Here is a 27,694-nt window from a genome sequence, read left to right as displayed (position 1 = left end):
ACGCGCCTTCCGTGATCTGACGCACAAATATCCTCGACTCTAGTACAATTTATTTTCTTAACCCAGAAGGCAAACGCAAACCTGAACCCCCCCTACACGCCCAAAATCATCTGAATCCAAACCAAAATCTCCTCGCAGATACATCTTCTCCTCGCCTCTGGAATCGTCTCGCCCCGTCTCGTGGCCGCCCCAATCTCGAATCCTCGAGCAAGGCTAGGGTTTCCACCTCCCCGCACATCTATGGGCTCTAAGAAAGCGTCGCCTCCGCCTTCCGGTGCCGCCTCCGCCTCCCGCGCCGCCGGCTTGAACGAGGCATCCAGCGATGTCGGTGCCTCGACCGGGAATGGAACGGCGCCGGTGGGGGCGGTGCCTAAGCCGCCAGATGTGCCGCCGTTTCTGACCAAGGTGTACGACATGGTCTCCGACCCGGCGACCGACAAGGTGATCTCGTGGACCCAGGCCGGCAGCAGCTTCGTGATATCGGACTCGCACGCCTTCGAGCGCGACTTGCTCCGTCGGCACTTCAAGCACAGCAACTTTAGCAGCTTCATACGCCAGCTCAACACCTATGTGAGATTCCCTCATTCCGTCTTATCTTCAGTTGGTTGGATGCAAATTGTAGGGAACAAAATGTTTTAGTATTATAAATGATTAAATTATTATCGCGGCTAGTTAGGAATTTGATCTGCAATTGTCTGTTTGGATTCTGGAGTAGCTTCTGATGAAACTGGGACAAATCCTTTATTAAATTTCTTACTAGCTGTTCCTTTGTCTAATTTGGTGCTTGTTGTGTTGAGAATGTGTAGACATTTACTTGTGATTATGGGTTACTTCAGGCCTGTAGTTCCGCAAAAGTATGTAACTCTTATATAGCCAGGAAAGCTGTTCGTGATATCATATTCTTGTGATGGCCATAACGTCATTGCATATAAGTATAACACATGACTTCTGGGATTGAAGCATTTGTGTCAAATAAGTGCATGTTTTTGTAGTCAGCACTAAAAGTGCTTCATGTACTGATTATATATATGTACCTAATAGCCAGTACGATTTTTTGGATCTTATCTGAATTTATCTCGAGCTGTATCAGCAGAAATCCTTTCTATATTTTAGTTTCTCGATATATGATATCAATGCATAATATTAAGAGAAAGCATGCTGCTTTACCTGGTGTCCTTGTGTCATGTTGCATTATCCTGATTGTTGCTTTTCCTGCCGAAAATTAAATGTTTGGTCTGTGTTGACATCATACTATTAATATGTGAGCAATTTTTTACGTGCACTGAAACTTGTTCTACCTACCCCAAGGTACATGATGTAGCCGTGCTTTTCACAAATGTATACCAATCCATTGTCAGGAACTAAATGTCCATTTACTGAATGTGAGAAGTAACTTGTTCTTGCTTACTGGGTTGTGTGCCTCCTTTTATTTTATTTTTCTGTAACCATATGATTGCTCTTGTCTACATATATTTGTAGTAGAACTTCTGCATGAAGCATGTAAACCTTGAACGCTGCAACAAAATCAGTAGAAGCATCAAACGATCTGTTATTTACTGTTCAGTAAGCCCATGCATAAATAGGTCTATTGTTTGGTTTGGGTGCTCTCCGTGTTCTACCTTCAGTTTGAAGCATTCCAAGATCTCTTATAGTCTTATTACATGAACTTATCCATGCTTCTTTTTATTAACTAGGGATTTCGTAAAGTTGATCCTGATAGATGGGAGTGGGCCAATGAGGGCTTTCTTAGGGGCCAAAAGCATCTTCTGAAAACCATCAAGAGAAAGAAGAGATCCCCTCAGGAAGCGGGTAGTGAGTTGGAGCAGGCACCTGTCAAGACTCCGCCTGGTACTGAAAACATTGAAATTGGAAAGTACGGTGGCCTTGTAAAGGAAGTTGAAACCCTCAAGAGGGATAAAGCTCTTCTCATGCAGCAGCTTGTAGATCTCAGGCACTACCAGCAAAGCTCGAATCTTGAGGTGCAGAATTTGGTTCAACGCCTTCAAGTAATGGAACAGAACCAGCAGCAGATGATGGCACTTTTAGCAATCGTTGTCCAGAACCCTAGTTTTCTCAATCAGCTTGTGCAACAGCAGCAGCGCAGGAGCAACTGGTGGAATGCTGATGGAAACAAGAAAAGGAGGTTCCCTGCTCTAGAGCAAGGCCCAGTAACTGAGCAGGAGACTTCTGGTGGAGGGACAGAAATCATTCAGTATCTTCCTCCTGTCCCTGAAACTTCTGGCCAAGGAATACCGGATGAAGCATTTTGTTCAGCCACCGCACAAACAACCTCAAGTCCTCCACTTGACATGCCCATGGACATTGACACCAAAACTACCTCAGACAACCTCGATAATGTCGGTTCTTTTGGGGATTTTTTGACTGACACCCCTGCTGATTGGGACATAGAGCTGTTCTTTGATGATGATGGTGAACCTTTAATTGCACCACTTGAGAACAATGGTCAAGTGGACCCTCCTTTGAGTGTTCAAGATTATGATTTTCCACAATCAGAGCAGGATTGCCAAATGGAAGCACAAGCATAACTACAGAAATCCTCAATATGGTATTCACTAATTGTTGTACGCCTTATGTCTCTTTTTTTTTTCTGACAAAAAGGCATATTGTCACTCTATATAGCGTCGACTTTGTGTGTGCATGTTTGACGTCAAATGCCATACTGTGCACTTCATATGCATAAGTATGGATCATTGGATTGATTGGCTAAGATTGGACAAAACGATATCGTACTATTTCCTTCCTTTAATATATCAGTGAAGTTAGACGACAAGCAAAGCAATGATTTTTTTTCGTTTGTCTAAATCAAAGCAGTGAGAACGGTTAAGCAAATCATCTAGTTCAGGACTTAATTTTATCACACTAAGACATAAGCATGTGTGTCATATTAAACATAAAATTTCATCCTATTTTTAATTACAATATAATTTTCTGTTACTCTTTTAGTTATTCTACACAAATTTGACTCACCTTTTGATTCAGCTGATTTCATAACTCTAGTTATCCGAATTGACCTTCATATATTGCTTAACCTTGTTTTGGTACAACTGTCATCTGAAGAGAAACTGGCATCAACTGCATTTAATTATGGGGTTATCTGCTTAGCTGATATGAAGGGATTTAGCAAGAGTCAGGCCTTGAACTGCCGACTAGTTTCACCACGAGCTGAAATCAGTTATTTTGTGAGCCGTTCCGCCTACTGATGCATTTCCAATTTGTTTAGTTTCCAGGTGATCAAAAGTTTGGGGCATGCTGAGAGGAGCCAGTTTGGCGGTTGCGCTCTGAGCTCAGAAAGACCTTAACTTCTGTTAACCATACATGATTCTTTGGTTCCTTCAGAGCGGTAGGACTGGGATTTTTGTGTTCCCCTAGACCCCTCGTCCTCTCCTGCATACTGTAGGAATAACTGCTAGCATCGAATTCACGTGTATATTACCGTTGTTGCTTTGTGCGCCCTTGCAAACCGGCTATCTTTCTACCTTAGCGTTTTTGTACGAGCACTTTGTTGTGTAAAGGTGCTGCACTGCTGGTAGCCTGGTACAGGACACCATCGTAACTTCGTAGGACTATGTACCCTCATTGGGGGTAGCTTATGTACTTCCATGTCGACCGCGACATTCTATAAAAACCGAATGCCCTCCCAGTCTCCAGATACCAATAAGAAATTTCTGTGCAGATTGTATGTCGAACGCATTTTTCTGAAGGCTAACCAGGTCGTTGAAAAGTAATAATGTAATGCAGACGCTTGCTCATATTAGTAATAAACCAGGTCTCATTGAAGCGTGTTAGCGCATCTGGTGTAGTGGTATCATAGTACCCTCCCACGGTACTGACCAGGGTTCGATTCCCTGGATGCGCAATTTTTATACTTTCCTCAGCTGTCGCGTGCAAATGCACGGCACTGAGTGCTCGTTTTTTTTGGTGAATGCGCTAAGTGCTGGTGCATGTTTTTTTTTTACCAGTAAAATATATAAAAATTAGTGCTCGTGCATGTTCACATCGTTTAAAGTGGTTGTTTGTAGTCTTTGCTGGAATTGAAAGGACTTGAGGCCATAGGGAACCAAAATTTAAGCGCAGTGACCAGCACGGCAGCATGCCTAGCCAAGTTTTGAACTGCAGCGCCGCTTGCTTCGGTTCTTCGCCTAGACAGAAAGCCATAATTTGGCATCTCACTCGGCTGTCAAGTGTCAACACCTGAGCAGTCGGTAATTGTATGAGGAGGCTTGCAAGTTGCAAGGCATACGTACATGGGCCGCCCGGTCTGGACCGTGGTCCCGCGGCGCGAGTTGGGCCACCAAATCTGATGGGAAGAGCCACTCCGGGAGGCCCCAGCGAAGTGAACTCGCATGCGCTGGCTGTTGACCTCAGCCACTCGCGGCGCTGTGCTTTCCACTCTGCTTACATCGCTGCCAGCTAATTGACGGTGAACATCAACCGCCGTACTCAGTGTGACAATCCATCGGCGACCGACCGACCGAGCAGTCGTGTAGTCTGTCTGACATGTATGCGATCCTTGCGTGACTACTGACTTCCCATTTCAAAGGTCAGGCTAAACACATGTGAAACCAAGCCTGGAATCGGTCGCTAGCTAGTCTCGTGGGGTTCCACTTCCGCGAAGCACCGGCCTGTTCGGTGCATTACTCGGCCTGCTGCTGCACAGCGGCAATCCCGGGCAAACACGTAAACTCATTCGATCCCTGCAGCTGGCGCACCGCGAGCACGCCGCTTGCGAACCATCTCCGATGATTCCGTACATCCGTCGTTCCAATCCTTTCCTGTGTTGATTGGGACCGATCTAGCTTGTCCGTATTGTTGCTCCCCCATGAATTTCCAACTTGACAAAATGGAGACTCCTCCGGGTGTCCTGTTCTGGGGAATTATGCAGCTCTGATACGTACGTGCACCGGACCTGTTGCTTGTTTTTGTGTCTTTGTGATCGCGTCTAAATCGAGAATGACAAGCCGGAGCGAGACCGATGGATAGCTGCAAAAGGGGAGTAGTTTTGGTGGTGTGCGTGTCGTTTGAAAGAAAAATAGAAGGATTATGCACCGAAGTTTTCTGTACTGGTCTGATTGGTAATCTGACACAGCATGGCTGTGCTCAAAGATGATAAGTACAACAAAAGCGAATTCCGAAGCACCATTAGCACATTCACAACGTGGTGGTCTGGTGGATATTGCTGCATAAGCATGGTTAGTTTGTTTGCCGGCCCGTCACCTAATGGAATGAAGTACAAACAGCGTGTGCCGTCTGATCTAATCGAAATATTTTGTCCTCCCGGTTGTTAGAACTGAATTATCAACAGAACACGACTGGTGGTGTCTGCATCCTTTTTCTTCATGTTTAAGTGATGTCATTGCTTACAAATTGACCTGCTACGAGTTGGTGCCCCAAAAAAAAAGTTACTAGTGAGCTATCTCAACAGTCTGCATCCCTTTTGTTCGTGTTTTAAGTGATGTCATTGCTTACAAATTAACCTGTTACTGTCAACCTGTCCCAACAGTTCTGTATACGACAAAACACAGATATACTCCCTGCATTCCATAATTCTTATCTTAAATTTGCAAAAATGGATGTACTATTCCTAAAAAGTGTGTAGATACATGTAAAATTTCGACAAGAATTATGTAACGGAGGGAGTAGCTCGCATATTCGCCTACACTGTTTGATCACCACAGTCCAGAAGCTCCTACCTGAACTTCAGTTTATTTGGTCCACTCGTATCGCAGGATCATCAGAGTTAAAAAACCTTGAATTTCATTTACACCTCTGACAAACAACTAATAGCAAATGACATGTATCTCGTAGAAAAATTGTCAATCAACAGTGCTGCCATCTTCCGTCACAAAGAAATATTTGTTTTCCGAGTTGTTCATTTTTTGCAGGTTACCAACAGGGCCACTGGATTGATCCGTCTTTGTCTTTCCTCCTCCCTGTGGACAAGCGGGGGGTTTCGGCTTCTGAAAGCACCAGGCTGGAGACGGTCGCACGGGATGTCTTCAACCAGTTTGGCTGGCGGCCTGATGCTAGACTTCAGAATGAATAGACGTCTTCAGGATTCTTATTTATTTGGCTTATTTTTGTTTTGACTTTGTGTTTTCCATGATTCATGTACTGAGAATTTGAGATGACATAACTTTGCAATAAAATGGCAGTGTGCATCGCTCCGATGCAGATGATGAGGAGCTCCCCTTTTCGAAAAAAGTTGAAGTCGCGTTGTTTTTAAATTAGAGATAAGTCAATGTGCTTGTCCGTTGGATCTTAATCCAATAATAACACGTAAGAGATGCGGAAGCAATGAATGTCATCCAAATCTTAATTCAACTGCTACGAAGCATTACTGAGATTTAAGCCATTTGCTTAAAAATCATGTGTCTGTAATATAGCCACACCTGAGAACGTTTTTTTTTCTCAATTTACAGTGCTCGTTTTTGGTATATGTTCTGCCGAGCCCAAATCGAAACCATGAAACGATCTTTAGTAAAACCATAAACAGATTTATTTTTTTTGCGCAAACATAAACAGATTTTATTGCCAGACGTTTTAGAGTTCAACTAGAAATGCTTGACAATCCCTTGAACCTACTCCAAAATAGTGCCAACTCTACACACACGGACAGGCAATTGTGACAAGTCTTATGTTGGAGATGCTATGCACGTGTGGACAGTGTGTTTGTGAACTGTTTTCCCCCTTTCACCGGACATTTTAGTGATCGGCTAGCTTGATTATCGACAGGAGCTAAACATTTTGGGGGGTTTTGTTTACGTTTCACAGATATGGTCAGATAATTCCATTAATTCCTTGTCACTCCTCTTGATGATTTCATTCCACAAAATTGTCTCTTGCAATTGACAAAAAGAAGCCAACTAAAAACGAACGAATCCATGGATGCCGAAAAGAAAAGTGAAAAAAAGGCAAACGCCACATGGGACAGGTTATTCCTCCCCGTGGCGAATATTATGTACACATCAGCTCGGATTGGTTCCTAAAGATCTCCTAATTAACCGGGGCGGGTCGTTTCGCCTACAAGTCCCCGAGCTCCGCCTCCGCGACGAGCGCGGCGAGGGCGCGCTTCGCCTCCTCCGCGTCGCGCTCGGCGATGAACGGGTGCTCGAGCAGCTCGGCCACGGACGCGCGCTGCCCGGCCTTCTTCTCGAGGCACCGCGCGACGAAGTCCCTGAACTCCTCCGACGCCGCGGCGGGCGCCTCGGGCGCGTCGCCGAAGCATATGGCGCACATGAGCGCGGCCCAGTCCGGGCGCTGCCCCGCGGGGAGGAGCGGGAAGTGGCCCAGGTACAGCTCGAGGATCGCCAGCCCGAGGCTCCAGACGTCGGCGGCGTACGGGTCGTAGTCGCCGGAGTAGGCCTCCGGGTCGAACCGCTCGGGGGACATGTAGGCGGCCGTGCCGACGTAGGACGCGCAGGGGTCGAGCCGGCGCCTGAGCACCTTGCCGGCCCCGAAGTCGGCGATCTTGACCTCGCCGTGGGAGCCGAGGAGGAGGTTGGAGGGCTTGAGGTCGCGGTGCACGACGCGGAGCGCGTGCAGGGCGTCGAGGCCCAGGAGCGCCTGCCGGGCCACGGCGGCGATGGGCCGCTCCCCCATCGACCGGCCCAGCCTGCGGAGAAGCCCCGCGAGGGAACCGCCCGGCAGGAGCTCGAGCGCCAGCGCGGCGGGCGGCGGCTGCTCCGCCCCGGCCGCGGGGGACGACGACGGGACCACCGCGTGGAGGCGCACGACGTGCGGCGCGTCCGCGGCGAGCCTGAGTATCTCGGCCTCGCGGGCGGCGGAGGGGTCGCCGGCGACGAAGAGCTTGAGCGCGACTGGGGGCTGCGCGGCGGCGCGACGGTGGCGCGCCTTGTAGACGGTGCCGCCGTTGCCCTGGCCGAGGAGTGAGATCCGCTCGAAGTCGGAGAGGCGGAGGCCGGCGGCCTCGGAGGAGGTGGACGCCGCGACGGTCGGCGCGGGCGCGGGCGGCGGGCGCAGCGCGAAGTGGTCGAGGGGGAGGGTGAGGTGCGGTAGCTGGCGGCGCTGGCGTACAAGAGCCATGGATGGATCTCTTGTGTGGGTGGGTGAGGTGAAAGGAGGAGGCAAGAGGAAGGACTAATGATAGAGTGCGAGAGGGGTGTGCGTATATATGGAGCGGGGAGTGTGGGACGGAACGGAAGGCGACGGGTGGCGGGTGAGTGGGCGCGAGGGGAGTGCGGGTGGAGGCACCGGCAGGTGAGTGATTTCAGTTGGATCTCCATTTCTCCTCTGCGTCTGCTGTGCTATGCCTATGCGGCTGGCCCCGCTGCCCTTAGTCTGCGGCTTGTCATCTTTCATGACTGGTGCATGTCATTTTTAAGTATTTTTTCACCTAAAAACATATTTCTTTGCAGCTAAAATAAACTGGTGACCGGAAATGCGTGGTTTTCTGCACAAATTAGCAAAAGTGGTGCATGCGTGAGAAAACTGACCAATATGTGTGGTTTTGTGAAATTAAATTTTATTAAAATGATAAATTGGTGCTAAAACCCGTAACACCCTCGTCAAACTTTCTTTGTATCAGAAGATCGTCCTTCGTTATAAATGATGTGATGCAATAGTTGGTTGGTCGCCCTTCCCTTCTTCCTTCTCCTCGTCCTCTCTTGCCCCATTATCCACATTTTTGTGTCACATGAATTACGTGAGATTCATTGATTTATCCTCGATCTCTGTCAATTATAGCGTGTAATTAGGAGATGAACTTGTGTGCGTTTCCACATGTGTAGTGGTGTGTTCTCGTGACCGGAGCATATATATAAGAGCAACTCTAACCGTTATCGAAAAACCTGAACGAAAAAAAAACGTATTCGGAGTACCGAATTAGTGTTTTTCGGTTTTAAAAAAACACGGCCAGAATAGAAACCGAAAACTGAACTGAAAACGAGCAGGCGGGCAGCGACGTGCGGTGGGCGGGCGCGAGCAGGGGCGGCCGCGGCGGCGCAGGCAGGTGCGGCGGCGCGAGCGCACAACGCGGCCACGGGCGTGGACTGGCGGCGCGAGAAGGGGCAGCGGCGGCCAGGGGCGCGCGAGCAGGCGACGGCCATGCCGGGGCTAGCAGAGGAAGAAAGCGTGGGCTGAAATTTCAGCCTGCTCAACCGTTTTATGAGATGTTCGGAACCGAGAAATCCTGAACTCCGTCCCAAGTACGTTCGGATTTTTGCCTCGCGAGATCGTTTCACCGAAAAGAAAATTGGGTTAAGATTGGGTTTATGGTATCTGTTCTGAGCCGTTTTTTCCTCCTGAACCCTTAAAGTGAATTTTTTGGTTTTCCCTGTTTTCAGCATCCTCTAGAGATGCTCTGATCACAAGAAATAAAACTGCTTTCATATGAGGGTTGTTTGTAGTGTTGTACATCATTAAGAAAAACTATACAAATTGATATTTTCACGAATGTCAGACGGATTTGAGATGCAAACTATCAGCTGGTCAAATTGAAAAGGTGTACGCTATTATTTAAACCGTGAAGATTGTTTGTATATCATGGAGTTCAAATATCCCAACAAGAATACTCTGTACAACTATTAATTTTTGTTCAAATTTTAGATCATAGCTAGTTTTGCATAACGCTACGATTTTGTGCTCACGAGTCACAATGACAGTCTCAGCCCGCAGAAACATAAAAATAGACGTACGACTCAAGTAGACAGGTCCACTATTTATAGTCTGCTACAAAATTCAAACCCGTACCTCCAATGCCACATGTCGCTAGAAATTTGAACCATGCCAAATTCAAGGGGTTTAAGCCGGACGGTTGAACTTTGGGCCCTCGACACTGCTTTGCCCGTTCATCCCTGCTCCGAGCAAAAATATTTTGCACATGTTATATAGCTTTGTGCACATGTGTGGTGGCACTTGCAATAAAGCCGCACGTCACGCAGTAGGCAGATTTTAATTAATAAAGCTGGTCACGCAGTTTAGGCAGCCGCATGCTGGTAGATAACCTTGTCCTTTAGCTACAAATTGCCCATTACTCCGTACTTATTCTTTCGTTCAAAATCTAGCTCCAAATTCACGTGGCGGATCAGGCCATCAGCACATGCCAGGAACCAACCGCGGTCTTCCGTAATCACGCCAAAGAAAATTAGGCCCCTGGTTCGGGACCGGGCGCAACTCCTTTCCGCTTTTCAGGTCTCAAGTAATACGAGCTTTGTGATAAGCGCCACTTCGCCATCGCGAGAGGTGAACCGAGGAGGAAAGGTGACCGGATCCAGCGAACGTGCGCGGGCGGCCGAGATCTGATCTTACCGAGAAAGCCGGCGAAAACCGATGGGGACAAAAGGAGGGCGGTTTCGTGATGACGGCGGCAGAGGGGCTCGTCACGAAGAGGAAGAGGGGGAGAACTTTCTGGCTTGCGTGGGAGGTGACGGCATCGTCGCTGTCGCGCGCGCTCCTTGTTTCCATTGGCTGCGTGGCGCAGTGGCGCCGTGCGGCGAGTGTTTTCGTCTTTTCGGTTTGTTCCTGTGGAAATTTTGGGTTGGTTTTGATCACTGCTGCCACTGGACAAGTTGCATGTTAGAAAAGAATTGCGCAGCTAGATTTTATTGCCCGTTTTAGTATAGATCTAGTCTTACGGATTGACAGCTCTGCAAATAAAGTTTCTAAATGTTTGGATATGGAAATTGGCGTTTCAAATTTACTCCCCGTTTTGTACCGCGATGAAGGATCTCTGCCACGAGGTGCAATACCGAAACAATTTTGCCCTTTTAGCTGCAAATAGTCAAGCCATTGCTTGGAAGTCGGAACAGCTATATTTAGGTTGGATTCAAGTTTCGTCTAATCTGTTTTGTGCATGGGCACTTCCTAGTCACGCGAAGTGCTCACTTCTCACGGTCTCGCTCGCTCTCAACCTTATCCACTCACAGGACCATAGCTCTCCTTTCCTTTCTCTCTCTTCTGCTGTGTCTCTCTCACCCCAGCACGCCTTCTTCCTCCCCGCCGCCGCACCCCCTTCCACGACCTCCCCCACCGCCGTAGGTGCGCCTCCACCCCCGGCCTACCCCACCGCCTGCGCTCCCCACCCCTGCTTCGCCGCTGGCTCGCCCCACCCCCGTACCCACCTCCGGTCAGGGAAGCTGGTGGGAAGGGAGGGAACTGGCCAGGTAGGGGTGATTGAGGTCCAGGCCGCCGCCAACGAGCGGCGCGCCGGGGATGGTGGGGTGCGGGGCGCAAAGAAGTTGGGGCGGTGCCGCGGAGCTGCGGATTCAAAAGCGCCAACGTCGGCGACGGGTCCAGCACCGCCTGCTGCTAGGACGCGGCCATGGTGGGGGCCAGCGCGAGGAGGCGGCCTGGCATTACTGCATCTCCAGGCGGTTGTGGCCCTTGCCGCCGTGAAGCCCACCCCTGCTTCCTCCGCCACCTCCTCTATCGCCCTATCCACATGAGCAGCAACTTCCAATGGTGGCGGGGAGGCTGGAAACAGGAGAGGAAGAAGAAGGTCCATTGGAATACTCCCTCAATCTCAACTTGTCCCAGATCCCTTATTGCCTGCTGCTCGAGGGCCATCGCCGCCTGCTGCTCTTACCTTTCTTGATCCCCTTGTCATCTTCAGGCTGCAAGTCCTCGAGGAGGAGGTGGAGGACTCCAACCCAATATTGTTGGATGTAACCGTCGATGGATATAACATTGGTAAGTTTTCGTATACTTCTATGTTGTTGGATGTAACTGCATTTACTTACATTTGAATGAGTGAGATGTAGCGATTCTGCTAGATGTAGTTTCAACAGATGTGAGTTACATTCATGAGAGCCAACCATACCTTGCATTGCCGTTTGTTTTGCTCTTGTTTGTTGACTTGTTGTTCCTCTACGGTGCGCAGACGACACGGTACTAATCCCAGGCATTTGGATGTTGTAACTAAGCCCCATATTGCAGATTTCTGGCCATGGAGCAGCGTCACTGTGTGTGGCATGGTGGAAGTCAGGGTACTTATTCTTATCTGATCATCGATTCTCAAGAAAAAAAAAGTCGATTTTTCTCTAGGACTTTGAGTAATTAAGGCTAGATATATGTGGTGGGTATTTTCGGTGCTCTGAAGAGTATTTATGTACATATAGGATGCTCCAATTATGATTAGTTTAGTTTCAGTTCAGAATCTTGTAATGCATGGATCATATAGTTTGACTGTTACAACCAGCAACTGCAACATCTTCTTGCTTATGTATCTAACAAATAGATCTCTTGACGAAGTGAAATATGTAGTTTATTTGTGGCCAGAAGGACACACTGTGCTTGATCTGTGCCTATTCTTTTGTGCAGAAGTCTTGATCGTTTGGTCTTATGGAAAATTAAGTGGCAGTGGCTATTATATATGCGCCCTTCATTTCTGTGACAAAATTACGAACGAATGTTAGAAATTTGTAGCTTACGAGCCCTCATTGCCATATTCGATGTAGTTGGCATCACAACTAAGAAGGCATCTGGATTATGAGGGCATGTGCTTCCCAACTTGTTCTCATGGATGTACACAACTACACATCTAGTATTAGGTGCGCAGAATGTAGATTCACTTACGGGCGTATCATTTTTCATGAGTACTCATGTAATCTCTTGCATGGTTTCTCTTCATCAGAAAGTCACAAGGTGTTTGATGCATTTGTTATCTCATCTTATAGAAATAATTTTCCGTTGTAGGTCACTATGTGCAGCCTCTCCACTGATACACACCTAAGTACCATTGCCGATGCTGCTTCCACATATGTAAGTTTTTTATATACCTTTCAAATCACTTCTGTTAATTCTATGGAAAGATAATCACTCAATGGTAGTACCTGTGTTTTTTTGTTTCGTATACAATGGGCTTATTTCCCATGCGTGCAAGCTCCCTGCTCCTTGGTTCCAAATCCGGGCGACGGTTGTTGCTTGGTTGACGCTGCAGGCGTGTGGAGGAGCTTGCCGGCAAGGGTCTTCGGCAGCAGGTAGACTGCATGTACTAAGAGTAGATTTTTTTTATGTGCGCTACATTTAGGGTGAGATTCCCGGTGAAGATCTCTACCTCTTCTTTCTGCTATTCATCCCATAGCTCGGTGGCCCATACCCTTTGCAATTTGTTCATACCATGGCTTCAATCGGCATCACGGTTTTCGTAGGTCTCAGGTGAGTATGTAATTGTGATGTAGTTTCAACACATGTAGTTACTTTCATGAGTTCAGTAGATGTAGTTTTAACATATGTAGTTACTTTCATGATTTCAGTAGATGTAGTTTTAATGTTAAGAGTTACTTTCCTGATATTTTTAGATGTAGTTGTGATGTTAAAAGTTACATCTACTTGTGAACTCGGACAAAGTAAATTTTAGTAGATGTGTACTTTTCAAGCTACTAGGATTACTTGTACATTTTTCTATATGATTCATTGGATGTAGTTTTTTAGTCAACAGAGGTAATTATGTGTGCACACGATGTAGTTCTTTTACTCAGATGTAACTTTTTAGTTAGTCTGATTTTTTCTGTGTTTTAACTTTTGAAGCATGGCTAGTGATATTGAACTACCATGCTCTGCTTGTGGTTATAAGTGAACTGCCTGAAGTCTAACATGCATTTTGTTGCTCCTTGCACTTTATATATGCTTTTCGATGGATGTAGTTCTTGTAACTGTTAGAAGTAACTTTTTGGTTAAGTTCAAGTTTGGGTTATGTCCAGTTATTGTTAGCCACTTGAAGTGTAAAAAAGTACCGAGCACAACAACAAAGTGTTTTTCATACATAAAGGCAGATTGTAACCTATATTGTTCCGTTGTTTTTTCAAATTCTTCTTATTTGAAACACATCAGATTCTAAATTTTACATCCTAATACTCTAGATTATGTTCTAGAATGATCTTAAATTAAGTTTTGTTACTCTCTCCGCAGAACCTATATCTTCGTGTTACTAATTTTAGGGACCTAATTTGTTTGCCAGGTTTCAACCCAGGTGGTTGCACTGGACGGGTAGTAGTCTAGTAGAGCTATGCAGAGTTTTGTATTTTGTATGGACAAAGGAGGCCCATGGAATTTAGTTCTACATGGTCACGACATTGGTCTATATCAGGTAGTTCATTACATGATCGTTTAGCTCAGCAATCTGTGTTTTTATGCTGACTGTGCATATGTGAATTAAAAATCCAGCTATAGTAACTTTTGGAGGTGTACATGTTCGTCTTTGTGATTGAAGTAAATTTTGTTGCTGTTAAGATTTTTTTTTGTAGTTGTAACCGTGGCATATAAACCCTGAAAAGTGGGAACATGCCGTGTGGATGTGTGTGCCGAAAGGCCGTGCGGATGTGTGTGGCCAAACGTGTGAACGGGGGCGGATGTGTGTGAACGGCCAGCAACCCGGCCACGTGGATACGTATCACGTATGACTGTTTTTGGAAATCAGAAGCAACGTCGGGAATTCCTTTTGTGGGTTGTCGGAGAGCACTAGGGAGTGAGCGCGCACTCCCTAGACGCGTCTTCAAGTTTTGCTAGAAAATGAAACAATTTTTTTTGCCTATTTCTATGCACAATTTTTCCTTTTTGCGTACGCAATACGAACATGAGTATGTCACATCTTTAAATTTTCTCCGCATAACAACTGAATCATAACCTCCATACCAGTCACACAAGTAAATCACTTCATTATTAGCGACACTAGACCAGTGTCAGTCTCATCTCCCTTTCCTAACGGCATTAACAAAATCAGAATGACGCACACATTAATTGTGACAAGATAACTATGACTCACCCTCCGCCCCCTGTCTATTTTAGGCGCAAGTTGGCGCCCAACTTGTCACTTGTACCCATCTGTCCACTCCATCTCAATCAACTTTTCCCTTGCCTTTTGCTGCTTGCAGAGGAATATAAAAACGTACCTTGGGAAGTAACCAAGGTGAGGTAACACGTGACGGAATTTTGCACCTTCGTAAGCACGAGACAAGCGGGGTGGCGGAGTCGATGCTTCTTCTGCCTCCCATTTATTAGCAAGTGGATGCTTCCTCTGCCTCCCATTTAGCATTGCCAGTAAGTTCCTCCCGGCTTCCTTGCAGCCTTACACCTGGAGTTTACTGTGTGTGATTGTCCGTCCCGGCTGGCATCTGGAAATGTGCACAACGGTTGCAGGATTGGAGCCCTGAGCGTAATCGGAAACAGATCGTCTGATTAATGTTACTACGTCCATTTCTGTGATTTAGTGAGATGCCGCGAAATACTGCTATGCACATCTTAAAATCCATCTACATGTTGGCTCGTTTGTTTTTTACTTGTGTGACTACTGACTAGGAAAATCTCACGTAGGTTTGTATGTGGTCTATTGTATCAAACCGTAGTGACTTGGCTGGAATTGTGGTTCCTGAAAAAATCAGTCACGGAATATAGAACAAAATTGTTTAACCAAATATGTAAAATAGAAAAGACCAATTTTAAATAAAATATGAGATCATCCTAACCCACTGCAATACAAACATAGACCTAGGGAGGGAGTATCTAACAATAATGTTTACATGCCACTAAATCATGAAGTGATTAAAATCTAACTTAGAAACATGTGACTATGAGACTCATCTCTCTTCCTTCCACACCACCGGTTATCATGTGTGATTTCGTTAAAAAAAGACTAACACCCCAATTGTATACACTACTAGGGCACATACCACGTAGGATAATTACTAACTTGGAATTGAAATAAAATAAAGGTTGTTGATTTCTCTTAACTAAAAGATGATCACTTTGTAAAAAGAAGAAGATAAGATAGCCTTTTCCATTATACTAGGTTTCATCTCTGTATGATACGTTTTCAAATTAATGTTATTCAAGGGAGCATTGGTTGCAAGATATGATATTAAAAAACAACCTGCCATGTGTGTGTGTGTGTGTTTTGTTTTGTTAAATGATGTGGAACACATAAACAAAGATTTACAACATTCTCTACCAATGTACATTGTCCTTTTGTGGGTAAAAATACATATATCATCCTTACCCCCGTTTTGCAATTTCTCCGACCTGAGCTCAAAAGGAAGACGACTCCCCGACAGGCCAGTGAAAATTATGGCAAGTGCAAGCAGGCTGAAGGAGAGATGCATGCTATTCCCTCTATTCAGGTTTATAAGGTCCTCACGGAAATTTTATCAAAAAAATTCTTAGCCCCAAAATTTGACAAGATTGGGATTGTGAGGTGGATTAGCAACCCTACATACAGGGACTGACTACATAGGCAATATTTCGCAACCAGGCAAGCAAAGACCGTGTTTGGATGGTGACCAACATCAGACATGCGATTATTTTGGTCATGACCAAAATTTTGGCTCTTGTTTAAATGGTCGCCAATATTTTGGTATGTACTACATGGTTTCTTAATTAATGCTACTCCCTCCGAAATATTACATATATACATCCATATTTGAGCAAATTTGAGACAAGTAATATGGGTCGGAGTGAGTAGTTTATTTTTCTTGCCAACATTGACAAAAACAAGAGCAACCATTGGCAAGCCAAATTTTGGTACGGTTGGCTAAGCCCCAAAGGCCCAAACCAAACACACCAGAAATCTTCAGTCTGCCAAATTTTTGATAGTACATACGTAGACGCAAACCAAACATATCCTAAAACTGCTAATGGCTGGCGCATGCACGTGAACATACGCACAAGGATGGCTCAATTGGCAAGCATTTTCCTCGTTTATTGTGTGCAGGAATTCCATCCCAAGTGGCTGAAGCATCTTCCCTAAAAAAAAGTGGCTGAAGCACCTGGTGCGGCCGGGGTCGCCCTCGCGCGTAAAGGCTCGTGAAACCAACTGATCGTTCCATCCTTTCAGTTTGGAAAAGACAAGGGAAGAATAGAGGTTTGGTCCGTGAAGGAATCCGTATGCGATCGAACAAGCAGGATTGGTGCTTCTCTGGATATTCAGTTGGCCAAACATATTCGTTCTCTGCGATCTTTCCATTACCGGATGGCGGATGGGCGGTCACATTCGATTTGAAGGTCTTGCATGATCATAAGCAAATGCCAGACGTACACTAATTATCAACAAGATCATTGGTTGAAGAAAAAGAAGTTGAGGAATGCACATCCAACCTAAACTGTCGCTACACAGCGAACCAAGTTGTACAAACAGCCGACCCCAACAGTTGTCCCTAAATGCGACAGCGCGATGCCAAAATTTGGTAGAACCTGCTGCCCTGCCTTTGCCCTTTTTTTACGTGTACAAAAGAATTTGCCAAACGACTGCTACCCTGCTTTACTTGGATTCAGCTGAAGACTAGTACGATGCATGCATAATTGATCAGCCATTCAACAACGTGCATGAAAAGGTTGCACATGAGTTGCCGTGGCACCACAGAAATCAGCACATCTGTTGCTGTAAATCGATTAAAGCACAAAAAGGACATCAGTTCATGATGTCAATCAGAGCGTGAGGAACCATTAAGTATTCAGGCAGATTGTCATTATACGTCCTCAAGTGAGTTGCGTTTATACAAGAGCAAGCTGTTAGGCGTGCGTTTCCAGTTCTTTTTAGGATCATTGCGGCTTATAGCCTTATCTAAGTTCTGAAAAGAACCAGTGAAAATAAGAATATATGTAGGCAAGCGATGGAGGTCAGTGTTTACCTTGATCTATTACCAAATGGCAGGAGGGCTCTTTTTCTGTGGCATAGCAAGCAAGGGCTACCACGGGTGAGGGTCAGAAAGAGAGGTGCTTTATGGCATAGAATTGAGAGCAAGGCCAGGTATTTTGCCAGGTCCTTGACTTTGTCATCTGATTTTGGAGCCTGAATATGTTCAGACAGGACCTGCAAAATCAGAAAAAAGCAAACCGTTCATTTGTTAAGTTTGGCACGGACAAAGATGTAGAAAAGAAGTAGCACTGAAAGCTGAGAACCTCCTGAACAAGCCAATCCATAGCGCCAACCTCAATTCGGCTGTAAGTAACGATACCAACTTGGAAGATACCTGCAGGATACTGAAAGAGATAACATAATGAGCACATTGTCCTGAACAGAAACAAGGAACATGAATATGCTGAAAGAAATAACATAATGAGCCCATTGGGAGCATCTAAAAAAAAATGAGCCCATTGTCCTGAACAGAAGCAAATAGAACAAACTAAAAAAAAAAATGAGTTCTGCCGTGATACCGCGGTGTGCTTCTGCAATGCAAAGGAGTTGACTGGTAAAAAAGAACATCTCATATCTTAAGTGTGGACTGATTCTGAACAATACACAGTGCCACGTAATGAATATACTTTTGTTTAAACTTTTAAGTGTTAAAAAGTAAGCATGATAAGAACCACTTGAATTCAGGCTCAAAAACCTTAACACAACCACTAAAAAAGTCCCTGATTTCTCTTGCAGAAGTAACCATATGAAACCAAAAAGGTTGACACGGTAGGTTTACTTAGCAAAAAGAATAGCCACTAAATCGTGGTGAACTGCCTGAAGCAATTAAACTGAAGTCTGCATCTTATGGCACCACTCCTACAATTGATTAGCAGTGTTGCAAGCACATCTATCTGGGAGGCATGGTGATGATCACCTGAGTCCTGAGAGGCCTTCGTAATGGTAATTACATGGCCTAAGTTTCCACTGGATCTAAAGCAAGTTCTTTGGCAAAAGCATCAAGTAGAAGTACGTAAGTACTTCTGTTGCAGCGAAGCAAGTCTTTCTGTGCGGCACCCAAAATTTGATCACACTAGTCTTTCTGTGCTGCATCCACCGATTATCTGTTGCAGCAAAAGCAACTTGACAAGAGATATCCTTCCTAGCTGTATCATTCGGAGCCAAACATGGTCCTTGCTTCAACTAAAACAAACCTTTTTTCTTCTTCATTACCATGTTGCAGCAAAGCAAGGATTGGGGAAAAGGACCACACATTGCTCAAAGTGACATCACTCACGAGTCCTTAATCCTAATACATATGATGCTAGCTCCTCATTGCCATGTTGCTTCAATAACTGCACCAAACAATCAGCCCAAGAAGCCTCCATGTGTATCCCCCTCTCGATGACCTTCCTCCCCAATGCTGAGGCCTCAAGGACATGCCCGTCCTCGCACAGCCCCAGCAACAAACCAGCAAAGACATCAGAGTCACACAGCACACCGTTCTTCTCCATCATTCCCAACAAGTGGCAAGCATCCAACCACCTCTTCCTCCTGCAAAGCTCCCTCACCATTGCACTTGCCGCGAGCGGGCTGAGCTGCACCTCTTTCTTCATCATCCTGTGTGCAAGTCCTTCAGCTTCCCCTGACATCCCCGCCCCACACAAGCCAACCAGAAGAACATTATAGCATTGCTCGCTCGACAAAGTCCCGTCACCGACAACACGCTCCACCACATCATATGCCTTGGCAACCAAGCCAACCCTCCTGTCCGCGCAAAACCCATCGATCAGTGTCCGCAGGAAAACTCGGTTCGGCATCACCCCTCTAGCTATCATCCTATCCAGCACGCTCAGAGCCTCCGCCACTCTCCCCTTCTCGCACAGGCATTTCACCAAACACGTGTACGACACGACATTGGGCACACACCAAGCACCCAGCCCGCCGTCCTCCATCTCTTTCAAAAGCCCCACCACGGCATCGACGTCCCCGAAAGCGCGCATCCCGTCGAGCACGGCGGTGTAAACCACCACATTGGCCACGCACCCGAACTCAGGCATTTTGTCGATCAGACGGCGGGCGTCCTCGAACTCGCCCGCGGATGCCAGCTTATGCACCGCTGTCACGACCAGGGGGACGGTGGGGTCGACGCCGGCACCGGACATGATGTCCAGAACGACGGAGACATCACCAGGCGAGCGCGCTGCGCGGAGGGCGGAGTGGAAGCTGGCGGCGTCGGGCGTCAGGCGGGAGGATCGCATGTGGCGGAGGACCGCGACGGAGGCGGGAAAGAGGCCGGCATGGGCGGAGATGCCGAGGAGGAGGGCGTAGTGCGGGAGGGGTAGCGGGTGAGGGGAGGAGGAGAGGAGGAGGGGCGCGGCGGTGGGGAGGTCGGGGAGCGAGGCGGCGAGCGAGGAGAGGATGTGCGGGGAGGGGAGCGGCGGGGAAGGGGGCATGCGCCAGAGGAGGAACTGGAGCGAGAGGAGCGGGGACGGGAGGAGCGGGAGGAGGCCGGGGAGGGTGCGGAGGGGGAACGCGTCTGATGGGGACGGGAAGGCGCGGGAGAGGGCGTGCGGGAGCGGCGTGGATGGGGGCTGCGGCGAGCGGAGGACGGCGAGGAGAGTGGCGAGGTTGGGATCGCGGCGGGTGGAGAGGCGGCGGACGAGGGACGCGCACGCAGGCATCTGGTGGTGGCGTCCACTACGGACTACGGAGGTGATGGTCTCTGCCTCTCTGGTCTGGTGGTCTGGTACTACTCTGGTCTGGTGCCGAAGGAGAAAAAACGCATTCCCCTGCAGGTGTAGACTCAACCATCTTCCGCTATTGTTTCGCTCCAAAAATCTTCAGCTATTGTTGCTTCGGAAGGAGTTGTCGAAGTTTTTTTTTTTTTGAAACTGAGGAGTTGTCTAAGTTAACGTATCTGCTTGGCACAGCTGCGAGCTGAACCTGGGAGGGTTGGGCCGACGAACGAAAAGAGTAGTGGCAGACAAGACCGTGTAACTCCCTAAAAAAAGAAAGAAAAAAGAAGACAAGATTGGGTCATGATCAGAAGTAACCGGGCGACAAATCACAATCGTACACTAACACTAAACAAGTCCTTATAAACAAGACCGTTGATCATTGAAAAATGGAAGTTGAGGAACACAACAGCATCCAACCTTGACTGTTCCTAAAGAGCTATAGTAACCCGGCGAAAAATAGCAATCATACACTAACATTAGCAGGCTCATTAAACAAGACCGTTGATCTAAAAAAGACATTGAGGAATACTACAGCATCCAACCTTAAATCCTTAATTGTTCCTAAAGAGCTAGCTGCTGATGCAAAGACAGACGACCACAACGGTTGGCCCTACAGTCATAAACCTGCTGCCTTGTCCTTTTTAGTTATCCTGCTGTGCAACCAGATGGCATGTACGCTCTTTTGTTGTTGCTAAACGACTGCTATGCTGTGCTGATCAGCGAAGGTTAGATCGAATGCTCAATTCTGGGGGCCCAGGGTACTACGAAGCATAGTTTATCAGCCACTCGAGACTCTGCACGAGAAGTTGCATAACATAACGAATGTTAGTTGCCGTGGCACCACAAAATTGTACTTCCTCCGTACATCAGTTACTGCAAATAGTGAACAACACAGTTAAGTTCATGCCAGGTATCAGAATGCGAGTGAGGGGCCAAACCGTTAAACATTCAGGCAGATCATCGTTCTTCGTCCTCATGTGAGTCTGCGTTATGCAAAGAGCAAACAGTTCGGTGATTCTAGTCTTTGTTAGGAACAGTACGTCTTATCAAAGTTCCAAACGACAGAAAAGATAGAGAAATGTATAGTTTTGGTTAAGGATTTAAGTATTTACCTCCATTACCAGTTGGCAGGACGAGTCGTTGTCTGTGGCAAGGCAAGCAAGGGCTACCACTGCTGCTGCGACGGTCGAGGGCCAGTAGGAGAGGTGCTTATGGTCCAGAAGTGAGATCAAGGCCAGGTGCTTTGCCATATCCTCAACTTTGTCATCCGCTTTCGCAGCTTTCAGATAGAACCTGCCAAATTAGAACAAAGTCAGCTGTTAGCTTCTCGTTCGTTTTGTATGGCTTGGCACAGATAAGAATGCAGGAAACACGTAGTACCAGAGGAAATGGTGGACTGTCGTGAGAAAGCATTGGAAGTCGAGGACCTCCTGAACCAGCCACTCCATGGCAACGACCTCGCTTTGGCCATAAGTGTTGATCCCTACCTTGAAAGATTTTTGCAGGATGCTGAAAGAGATAATATAGTGAGGTTCCTCATCACACATTTTTTGAACAGAAACATTAATGAGGAAACAAATGTTGATCCCATAGACAATAAACCCAGAAGTTCAACAATAATGCTGCAGTGCTCCTGTTGACGTTAATCTTAAGTACTCTATTGTTTCTGCATATATAGTACTCCCTCCATTCCTAAATACTTGTCACTGTTTTAGTGCAAGTTTGCACTAAAACAGCGACAAGTATTTAGGAACGGAGGTACTACTGTGTGACACATAATGATTTATTATCTTCAGACCTGCTGTTAATAATAAGGAAAGATCCACTTGAATTCAGGCTCAAAAACTTTAAAACAACCACAAAAAGGCTCTGATTTCACTTGAACAATCATGTAAGTATGCACAATCAAAAAGTTTGGACCTTATGCTACCTAGGATCACTCGTACAATGGTTCAACTCCCTTCAGTGGGGATAACATATGAATGGATTTTGTGTTCTAAACTGAAGATGCTAGCTGACCACAGGTAAATCAATTAAGAAAGTCAATTTCTGAAATGCTCAACCCATAAAAATGGAAGTTGATTAATGATCAATTTGCAAATACTAGCATGCAGTGATAGCCGATAAGCCTGCAATGAGATAAGTAAACACCGTGTATGAACTATTGTCACATGTTTCTATGGAGATCCATCATGTGATTAGACGATGACAGTTCCAACAAACCAAGGCTTCCCAAGGATACTTGCTAAGGTCTATCAAGTTCCCAATTAAATCATACTGCAATGAGCTTTAGCAACAGAAAAGCAAATACCACAGAGAATAGCTTAGGTAGGAACTAACAGTATTATGTACTACAACCATGTCACAATGTAAATATGTAATACTCCCTCCGTCCAACAAATGATGTCTCAACTTTGACTAAATTTGAATGCATCTATACACTAAATCATGTCTAGATACATTCAAATTTTGACAAACTTGAGACATCTTTTTTGGACGGAGGAAGTAGGAAACTACGTTGAACTAAGATCTGAATTTAGATGAGGAGCTTCTTTGAAGCATTATTTCATTTAGCAATGCATCAGTTAAGAGGGTACACACTTCAAATGACACAATCTGACTACTGTATACCAACAACCTACAGTAGTATACTGAAAGTGGGGACATGAAAATATACCATGAGCTTTATCCTCAGAAAATATAGCATGCACCAATTTTACTGAAACGGAATGAACATGTAATGCAAGGGCACTCATTACCAATTGTATGGTTGGTTCTCTTCAATGCGGGTGGCCAGGGTGATGCAGGCAATGCCCAGCAATTGCATATTCCTTGTGCCCTTTACGTATCCACGCGTCAAGAAGCGATCCATTAGTCCAATCCCCAAGAACACTGTCTCTGGCTGCAGATCGGTAACATGCCCATGCTAGAAAAATTCATGGGAAACAGTCAGTATTTCGTCAGCTGTAGATGAAATTTTATCTGAAAATAAATCTTTGCTCCAGGAATCATAGTACAATGCTTTTCAGGAATATTACAGTACAAGGTGGAAGACACCCAAATCTTCAGGTGGAAGACACAGTGGTGTCAGTATTATCAGAAGTTCTTTCCAGTCTCAATGCAATATCAAGTGCATAGACAAACTAAGATTTTTCATAGGAGGCTAAATAAGTGATTATACCGAAGTACTCATGAATTGCATATGTACATAGAAATTATGCAGATATCCTAATTGCTACTCCTATAATATGCTTTCCAGACACACGAGGCGTCGAGGCCACATGCGGATGACATGTCAAATGGCTCACTGAATAACTTCTCAGCATAACTGAACTATCTATTTGTCCATTCCTTTTCAAATAGTAAATGTCAAAGGTCAAAACAAACACCTGCTAAAACATCCTAGCACTGATCTCTTTGACTTGGATGGTCTAACAGTCAAAATTGGTGATCAGAGTCCTTTTGAGTACTGCAATAAGTATGGCCTGGTCAACAACAGTTCCAAAAAAAAAATGGGGATCCTTCTGTTCAGCGAACAATGTCAGTTGCGCAATCTTCTTATCAGAATGTTGTACAACAAATTCTTAGATAGTACACAACTTGCCGCTGCACTAATCACGAAATCGCATAGCTAAATCTGCTGCCTCACTAGGCCAGCACAAACATCTACACCAGAGATCAGCTTATTAGCGCAGTCACAAAACTACCGTGCTTTCAGAGCATATTGGACACTCGGACTCAGACAAACAAAACAACACAGAATTTAGAGTACTACGTGACTTCCATTGTATGCATGTATTTTACTGTAAACCTGAAGGCACGCTTCTACCACAAAAATCAAACGAGCCAGAGTGATAATCGCAGTATTAAACCGACCTCGATGATCCAGTTCACCATGACAGCACGCTGCTCCACGACGGCACGGCCATAGCTGCCTGGCATGCAGATGTACACTTCGGTGTAGTCACACGCCACCACTCCCCGCCGCTCACGGCGCCGGAACCGCTCGTAGGTCTCTTCGTCGTCCAAGTCCTCAAACCGCTTCCCCTGTCACAAACATTCCCACCAAGCCACCTAATCGGATGAAACACCGCACCGACACTTGCAAACAGACCCAATTTCAAACAAATTTAGAACAACTGTGTAGAAATTAACCCGCTCACCTCTGGGATCGGAACGTCGGCGACGGCGTGCGCTTTGGTGTGCGCGCAGGGGACGAATTGCTCGGCGAAGGCGAGGAAGAGGGAGAAGGTGGGAGAGGGGGCGGCGTCATCGTCGTCGTCAGACGAGGAAGAGGAGTCGATCAGGGGGGTCAGGGAGTACTCGGAGCAAGGGCTGGGAGCACTGAGAACCTCCTCTTCGGCGTCTGACTGCGTCAGGTCATCGCGGGCCGAAGAGTACTCAGTCGCCTCTGCATCGTCGGCGAGCTGCTCGGGGCAGGCAAGGTCGGACTCGAGGACGGAGCCGAGGCAGGATGACTCGGAGACCTCGACCTCCGCGGCGCGCGCCCTTGCGCCGCCGATGACCTCTGAACACTCGGAGGCTGCGGGCCGCGCCTCGTCCGCGTCCTGAAGCCGAGGCCTCTTGTCCGGGCGCTGGGCTGCGGCGAGGGCGGTGGAGGAGGTGGTGGAGATTACCTCGCTGCGGAAGGAGGAGGATGCCGATGTGGACGACTCCGCGGGCCGCTTCGGCGCCGCCGCTGCTACGATCTGGGCTGGGAGCGGAGCAGCCGCCCCTCTCCGCCGGCGGAAGGGGTTGGAGCGCGGCCTCGTGGGCACCGGTGCGAGCATGGTGGGAGGCATAGTGTGTGTTCGTGTGCGTGTGTGCTTGTGTGTCGCTACGGGCTACGGCTAGGTGAATTGCCTTGCTTATATAATCGCGCCTGCGAGGCCGTCGAGACTGGGGAGGAAGGGGGAATGGGAGGACGACTCCTGCGGTCCTGCCATGATGAACTCACAGCCCGACCAGCACTTTTTGAATTTTAAATTCATGAGCTTGGCCAGGAAATCACGAGCTCCCAGCTGCGCCGGGTGCTCGTACACCGCTCCATAGGACCCCGCTTGCAGTGGGTGCGGATCCCACGGCCCAGGAAACACCGGTGTACGAGCGATCTACCGGAACGATGGACCGACGGTGACGGTAACGACAGGTCAACAGCCTCGGTGTTCCCCGTTTCCAAACGAGACGGAACACGGAAGACGGCTGCTGCAGGATTAGGAAGCGCACATGCGATCACTGCACACGATAATAAAAGTCGGTATCACACCGCGAGCGTGGTTTTGAGGAGTCAGGTTCTGGTAATTTCGCTGATCAGAGTTTCTTCTCACGTCTTCTATGTCTCTTTTTCTTTTGCGAGGAGAACAAATCTTTTGGCAAGAGTTTTTAAAGTTTTACAAAAATTCATTATGGTTTTACCATATCTAAGTTGCCTGATTTTTAGTTATCAGTGATTTGATTTCTCAACCATTAGATTTGATTTTTCTGTAAGATTCAGAACGAACGATGGAAAGAGAAGACCGGGATGACATGACATCCAAATAATTCCAACGGTTGTGATACAACTGAGATTTAATCCTTGTTTTTAAAATAGTCACACCCTATTATTGTAACAAAAAAAATCAGACATATAAAGTGATGATCAGAGGTTTTTCATGGCGACGACAACCTCGTTCATCCTCCACATTGGCAGTGCGGCAATAGCTGAGCCTATGGTGGAGGGTGACCAACAGGGCCAAGGGCCCGCCTAACACGTGGCATTTACTTGTTAACTACATGAAAAAAACAAAAATTTCGTTTGACTCTTTTAGTCGGCTCCCCTCGACGTCAAAATATTTGAATTTCTACCTCCGCTGGTGGCTGAAGCTCTTGGTCTTCGGAATGGGCTTAATATTGGTTGATAATATCGGATGCAGCAGAATTATGTTGAGTTAGACTTGAAGTGATGAATTCCATGACTTCCGCTGAGGCAGTGTTCGGGCCAGCAACGACAATCTTCACAGAAATTTCTCGGCTTCGAGCCTCATCGGCGATGACATTTGGACCTTGTGTCCGAGAGGCAAATTGAGGTACTCCCTCCGTTCTATAATATAACGTACCCACGTATTTTGATGTCTAACTTTGACCATCAATTACACTAATAAAATTAAAATAATATGCTATAAAAATTATACCACTAGATTCATATTTGGAAGAGGTTTCCAATGGTATACTTTTATAATACATAATTCACTTATTATTGGTCTAATTGATGGTCAAAGCAAAATTTCAAAACGAACGGAGGGAGTACACTACGGGAAAAACATTCTTTGCCGGCGGCCTGGGCCTTTGCCGGAGGCTAAGACTTTGCTGACGGCAAAAAAGAAGAGGCCTCCGGCAAAGAATAAAAAAGGCCTCCGGTAAAGAAAAGCCTCCGGCAAAGAACAAAAAGGCCTTCGGCAAAGAAATGCCTACGACAAAGGAAGGGGTCCCACGTGGACTTGACCGGCGCCTAACGGGGAGAAAACGGACGGGATTCTTTGCCGAAGGCCGGCCGCCGGCAAAGAGTTTCTCAATATTTTTTCTTTTGTATCCCTTTCCTCTCTTGTTTCAAATTATGATGTAAACCACCACTTTTTGAGTTGAAACTTTTACTGTACTTTCATTTGACATTGATGACGAGTAATGTGAATTAAAATACTAACTTTTTATGTAAAAATAATTATTTATCATTTTCTATATACGTTTAATAGGGAAAAATGAAACAATATTAAACATTTATAAAAAATTCAGAATTTTTGGCATGGTACCATGTTATTGGTATACAACACAAGGATAAAATTTACAAGTAAATACACAAAATTAAAATGGTACATACTTCACAAAATGAACGATCTCAAGAGTGAACCTCCAAATTTGAATTCCGAACTAAGTTTTGCATTAATTTGACCCAGTTTTGAGTTGAAATTTTTTCTGTGGTTTCATTTTTCATTAATGATTACTAATATGAATTAAAATCACCACATTTTATGTAAAAATAATTACTTATCATTTCTAGAGCCGTTTAATAGGAAAAAATGAAATAATACTAAAATTTTGTCAAAACAGAACAATTTTTGGCATGGTGTCATTTTATGGGTATATAAACTTGGGATAAAAATTACAGGTCCATACACAAAATTAAAATGGTGCATGCTTCACAAATTACAACATCTTCGTATAAGTTCCCGAACTTAGCGCTCAAACGTCCAATTTGTGTCCCAAACCAAATTTTGCCATAAGATTTTTCCTTTTTGAGTTGGTTTTTTTACTTTGGTTTCACTTGGCATTAGGGATGACGAATGTCAATTAAAATGAACAAAATTAACACCTTGTATGTAAAAATAATTACTTA

At 46.0% G+C, this 27,694-nt stretch overlaps 4 protein-coding genes, 1 long non-coding RNA gene and 1 other non-coding gene across 12 annotated transcripts; 3 read left to right on the top strand and 3 right to left on the bottom strand.

Annotated features, from left to right (window-relative positions):
• The first annotated feature begins 40 nt into the window (after positions 1-40).
• Positions 41-2,791, top strand: LOC100846644 (heat stress transcription factor A-9-like). The gene is given in 3 exon segments (XM_014897571.2): positions 41-570; positions 1,695-2,540; positions 2,542-2,791. Coding segments are annotated over 3 exon segments (1,212 nt in total). The 5' UTR covers positions 41-240; the 3' UTR covers positions 2,578-2,791.
• A 1,015-nt stretch (positions 2,792-3,806) lies between these two features.
• On the top strand, positions 3,807-3,877 carry TRNAG-CCC. The gene has a single exon. It is a non-coding gene; the product is annotated as a tRNA-Gly (tRNA).
• A 2,929-nt stretch (positions 3,878-6,806) lies between these two features.
• On the bottom strand, positions 6,807-8,135 carry LOC100846142 (mitogen-activated protein kinase kinase 9). The gene has a single exon (XM_003558403.4). It carries the CDS (start codon positions 8,062-8,064, stop codon positions 7,042-7,044), a length of 1,023 nt encoding a protein of 340 aa, XP_003558451.1. The 5' UTR covers positions 8,065-8,135; the 3' UTR covers positions 6,807-7,041.
• A 2,684-nt stretch (positions 8,136-10,819) lies between these two features.
• LOC100846449 lies at positions 10,820-17,211 on the top strand. Of its 3 annotated transcripts, none has more exons than XR_002960399.1 (6): positions 10,820-11,476; positions 11,591-11,667; positions 11,858-11,963; positions 12,673-13,134; positions 13,937-15,015; positions 16,682-17,211. It is a non-coding gene; the product is annotated as an uncharacterized LOC100846449 (long non-coding RNA). The 3 variants fall into 3 exon arrangements; XR_002960402.1 differs by lacking the exon at positions 16,682-17,211 and adding an exon at positions 12,435-12,527 and having other exon boundaries at positions 10,828-11,476; positions 13,937-14,207; XR_002960403.1 differs by lacking the exon at positions 16,682-17,211 and having other exon boundaries at positions 10,831-11,476; positions 12,673-12,738; positions 12,807-13,134; positions 13,937-14,207.
• LOC100837451 (cyclin-SDS-like) lies at positions 14,566-25,253 on the bottom strand. Of its 5 annotated transcripts, none has more exons than XM_014897608.2 (9): positions 24,489-25,251; positions 24,202-24,372; positions 23,085-23,251; positions 21,706-21,834; positions 21,438-21,618; positions 21,264-21,308; positions 17,869-17,949; positions 17,598-17,779; positions 14,566-15,124 (listed from the first exon to the last, which is right to left on the bottom strand). In XM_014897608.2, the coding sequence occupies exons 1-9, from the start codon at positions 25,125-25,127 to the stop codon at positions 15,004-15,006; spliced, it is 1,716 nt and encodes a 571-aa protein (XP_014753094.1). In that variant the 5' UTR covers positions 25,128-25,251; the 3' UTR covers positions 14,566-15,003. The 5 variants fall into 5 exon arrangements, with proteins under 5 accessions (XP_014753094.1, XP_014753097.1, XP_014753096.1 ...); XM_014897611.2 differs by having other exon boundaries at positions 14,608-15,343; positions 24,489-25,252; XM_014897610.2 differs by having other exon boundaries at positions 14,608-15,089; positions 24,489-25,252.
• Positions 18,261-20,446, bottom strand: LOC112268891 (pentatricopeptide repeat-containing protein At5g47360). Its single transcript, XM_024455156.1, has one exon. The coding sequence runs from the start codon at positions 20,266-20,268 to the stop codon at positions 18,874-18,876; it is 1,395 nt and encodes a 464-aa protein (XP_024310924.1). The 5' UTR covers positions 20,269-20,446; the 3' UTR covers positions 18,261-18,873.
• Positions 25,254-27,694: the final 2,441 nt, after the last annotated feature.

Source organism: Brachypodium distachyon, chromosome 1 (genome assembly GCF_000005505.3).
Source record: "Brachypodium distachyon strain Bd21 chromosome 1, Brachypodium_distachyon_v3.0, whole genome shotgun sequence".
NCBI lineage: Eukaryota > Viridiplantae > Streptophyta > Magnoliopsida > Poales > Poaceae > Brachypodium > Brachypodium distachyon.
This window is presented reverse-complemented; position numbering and strand designations above follow the sequence as displayed.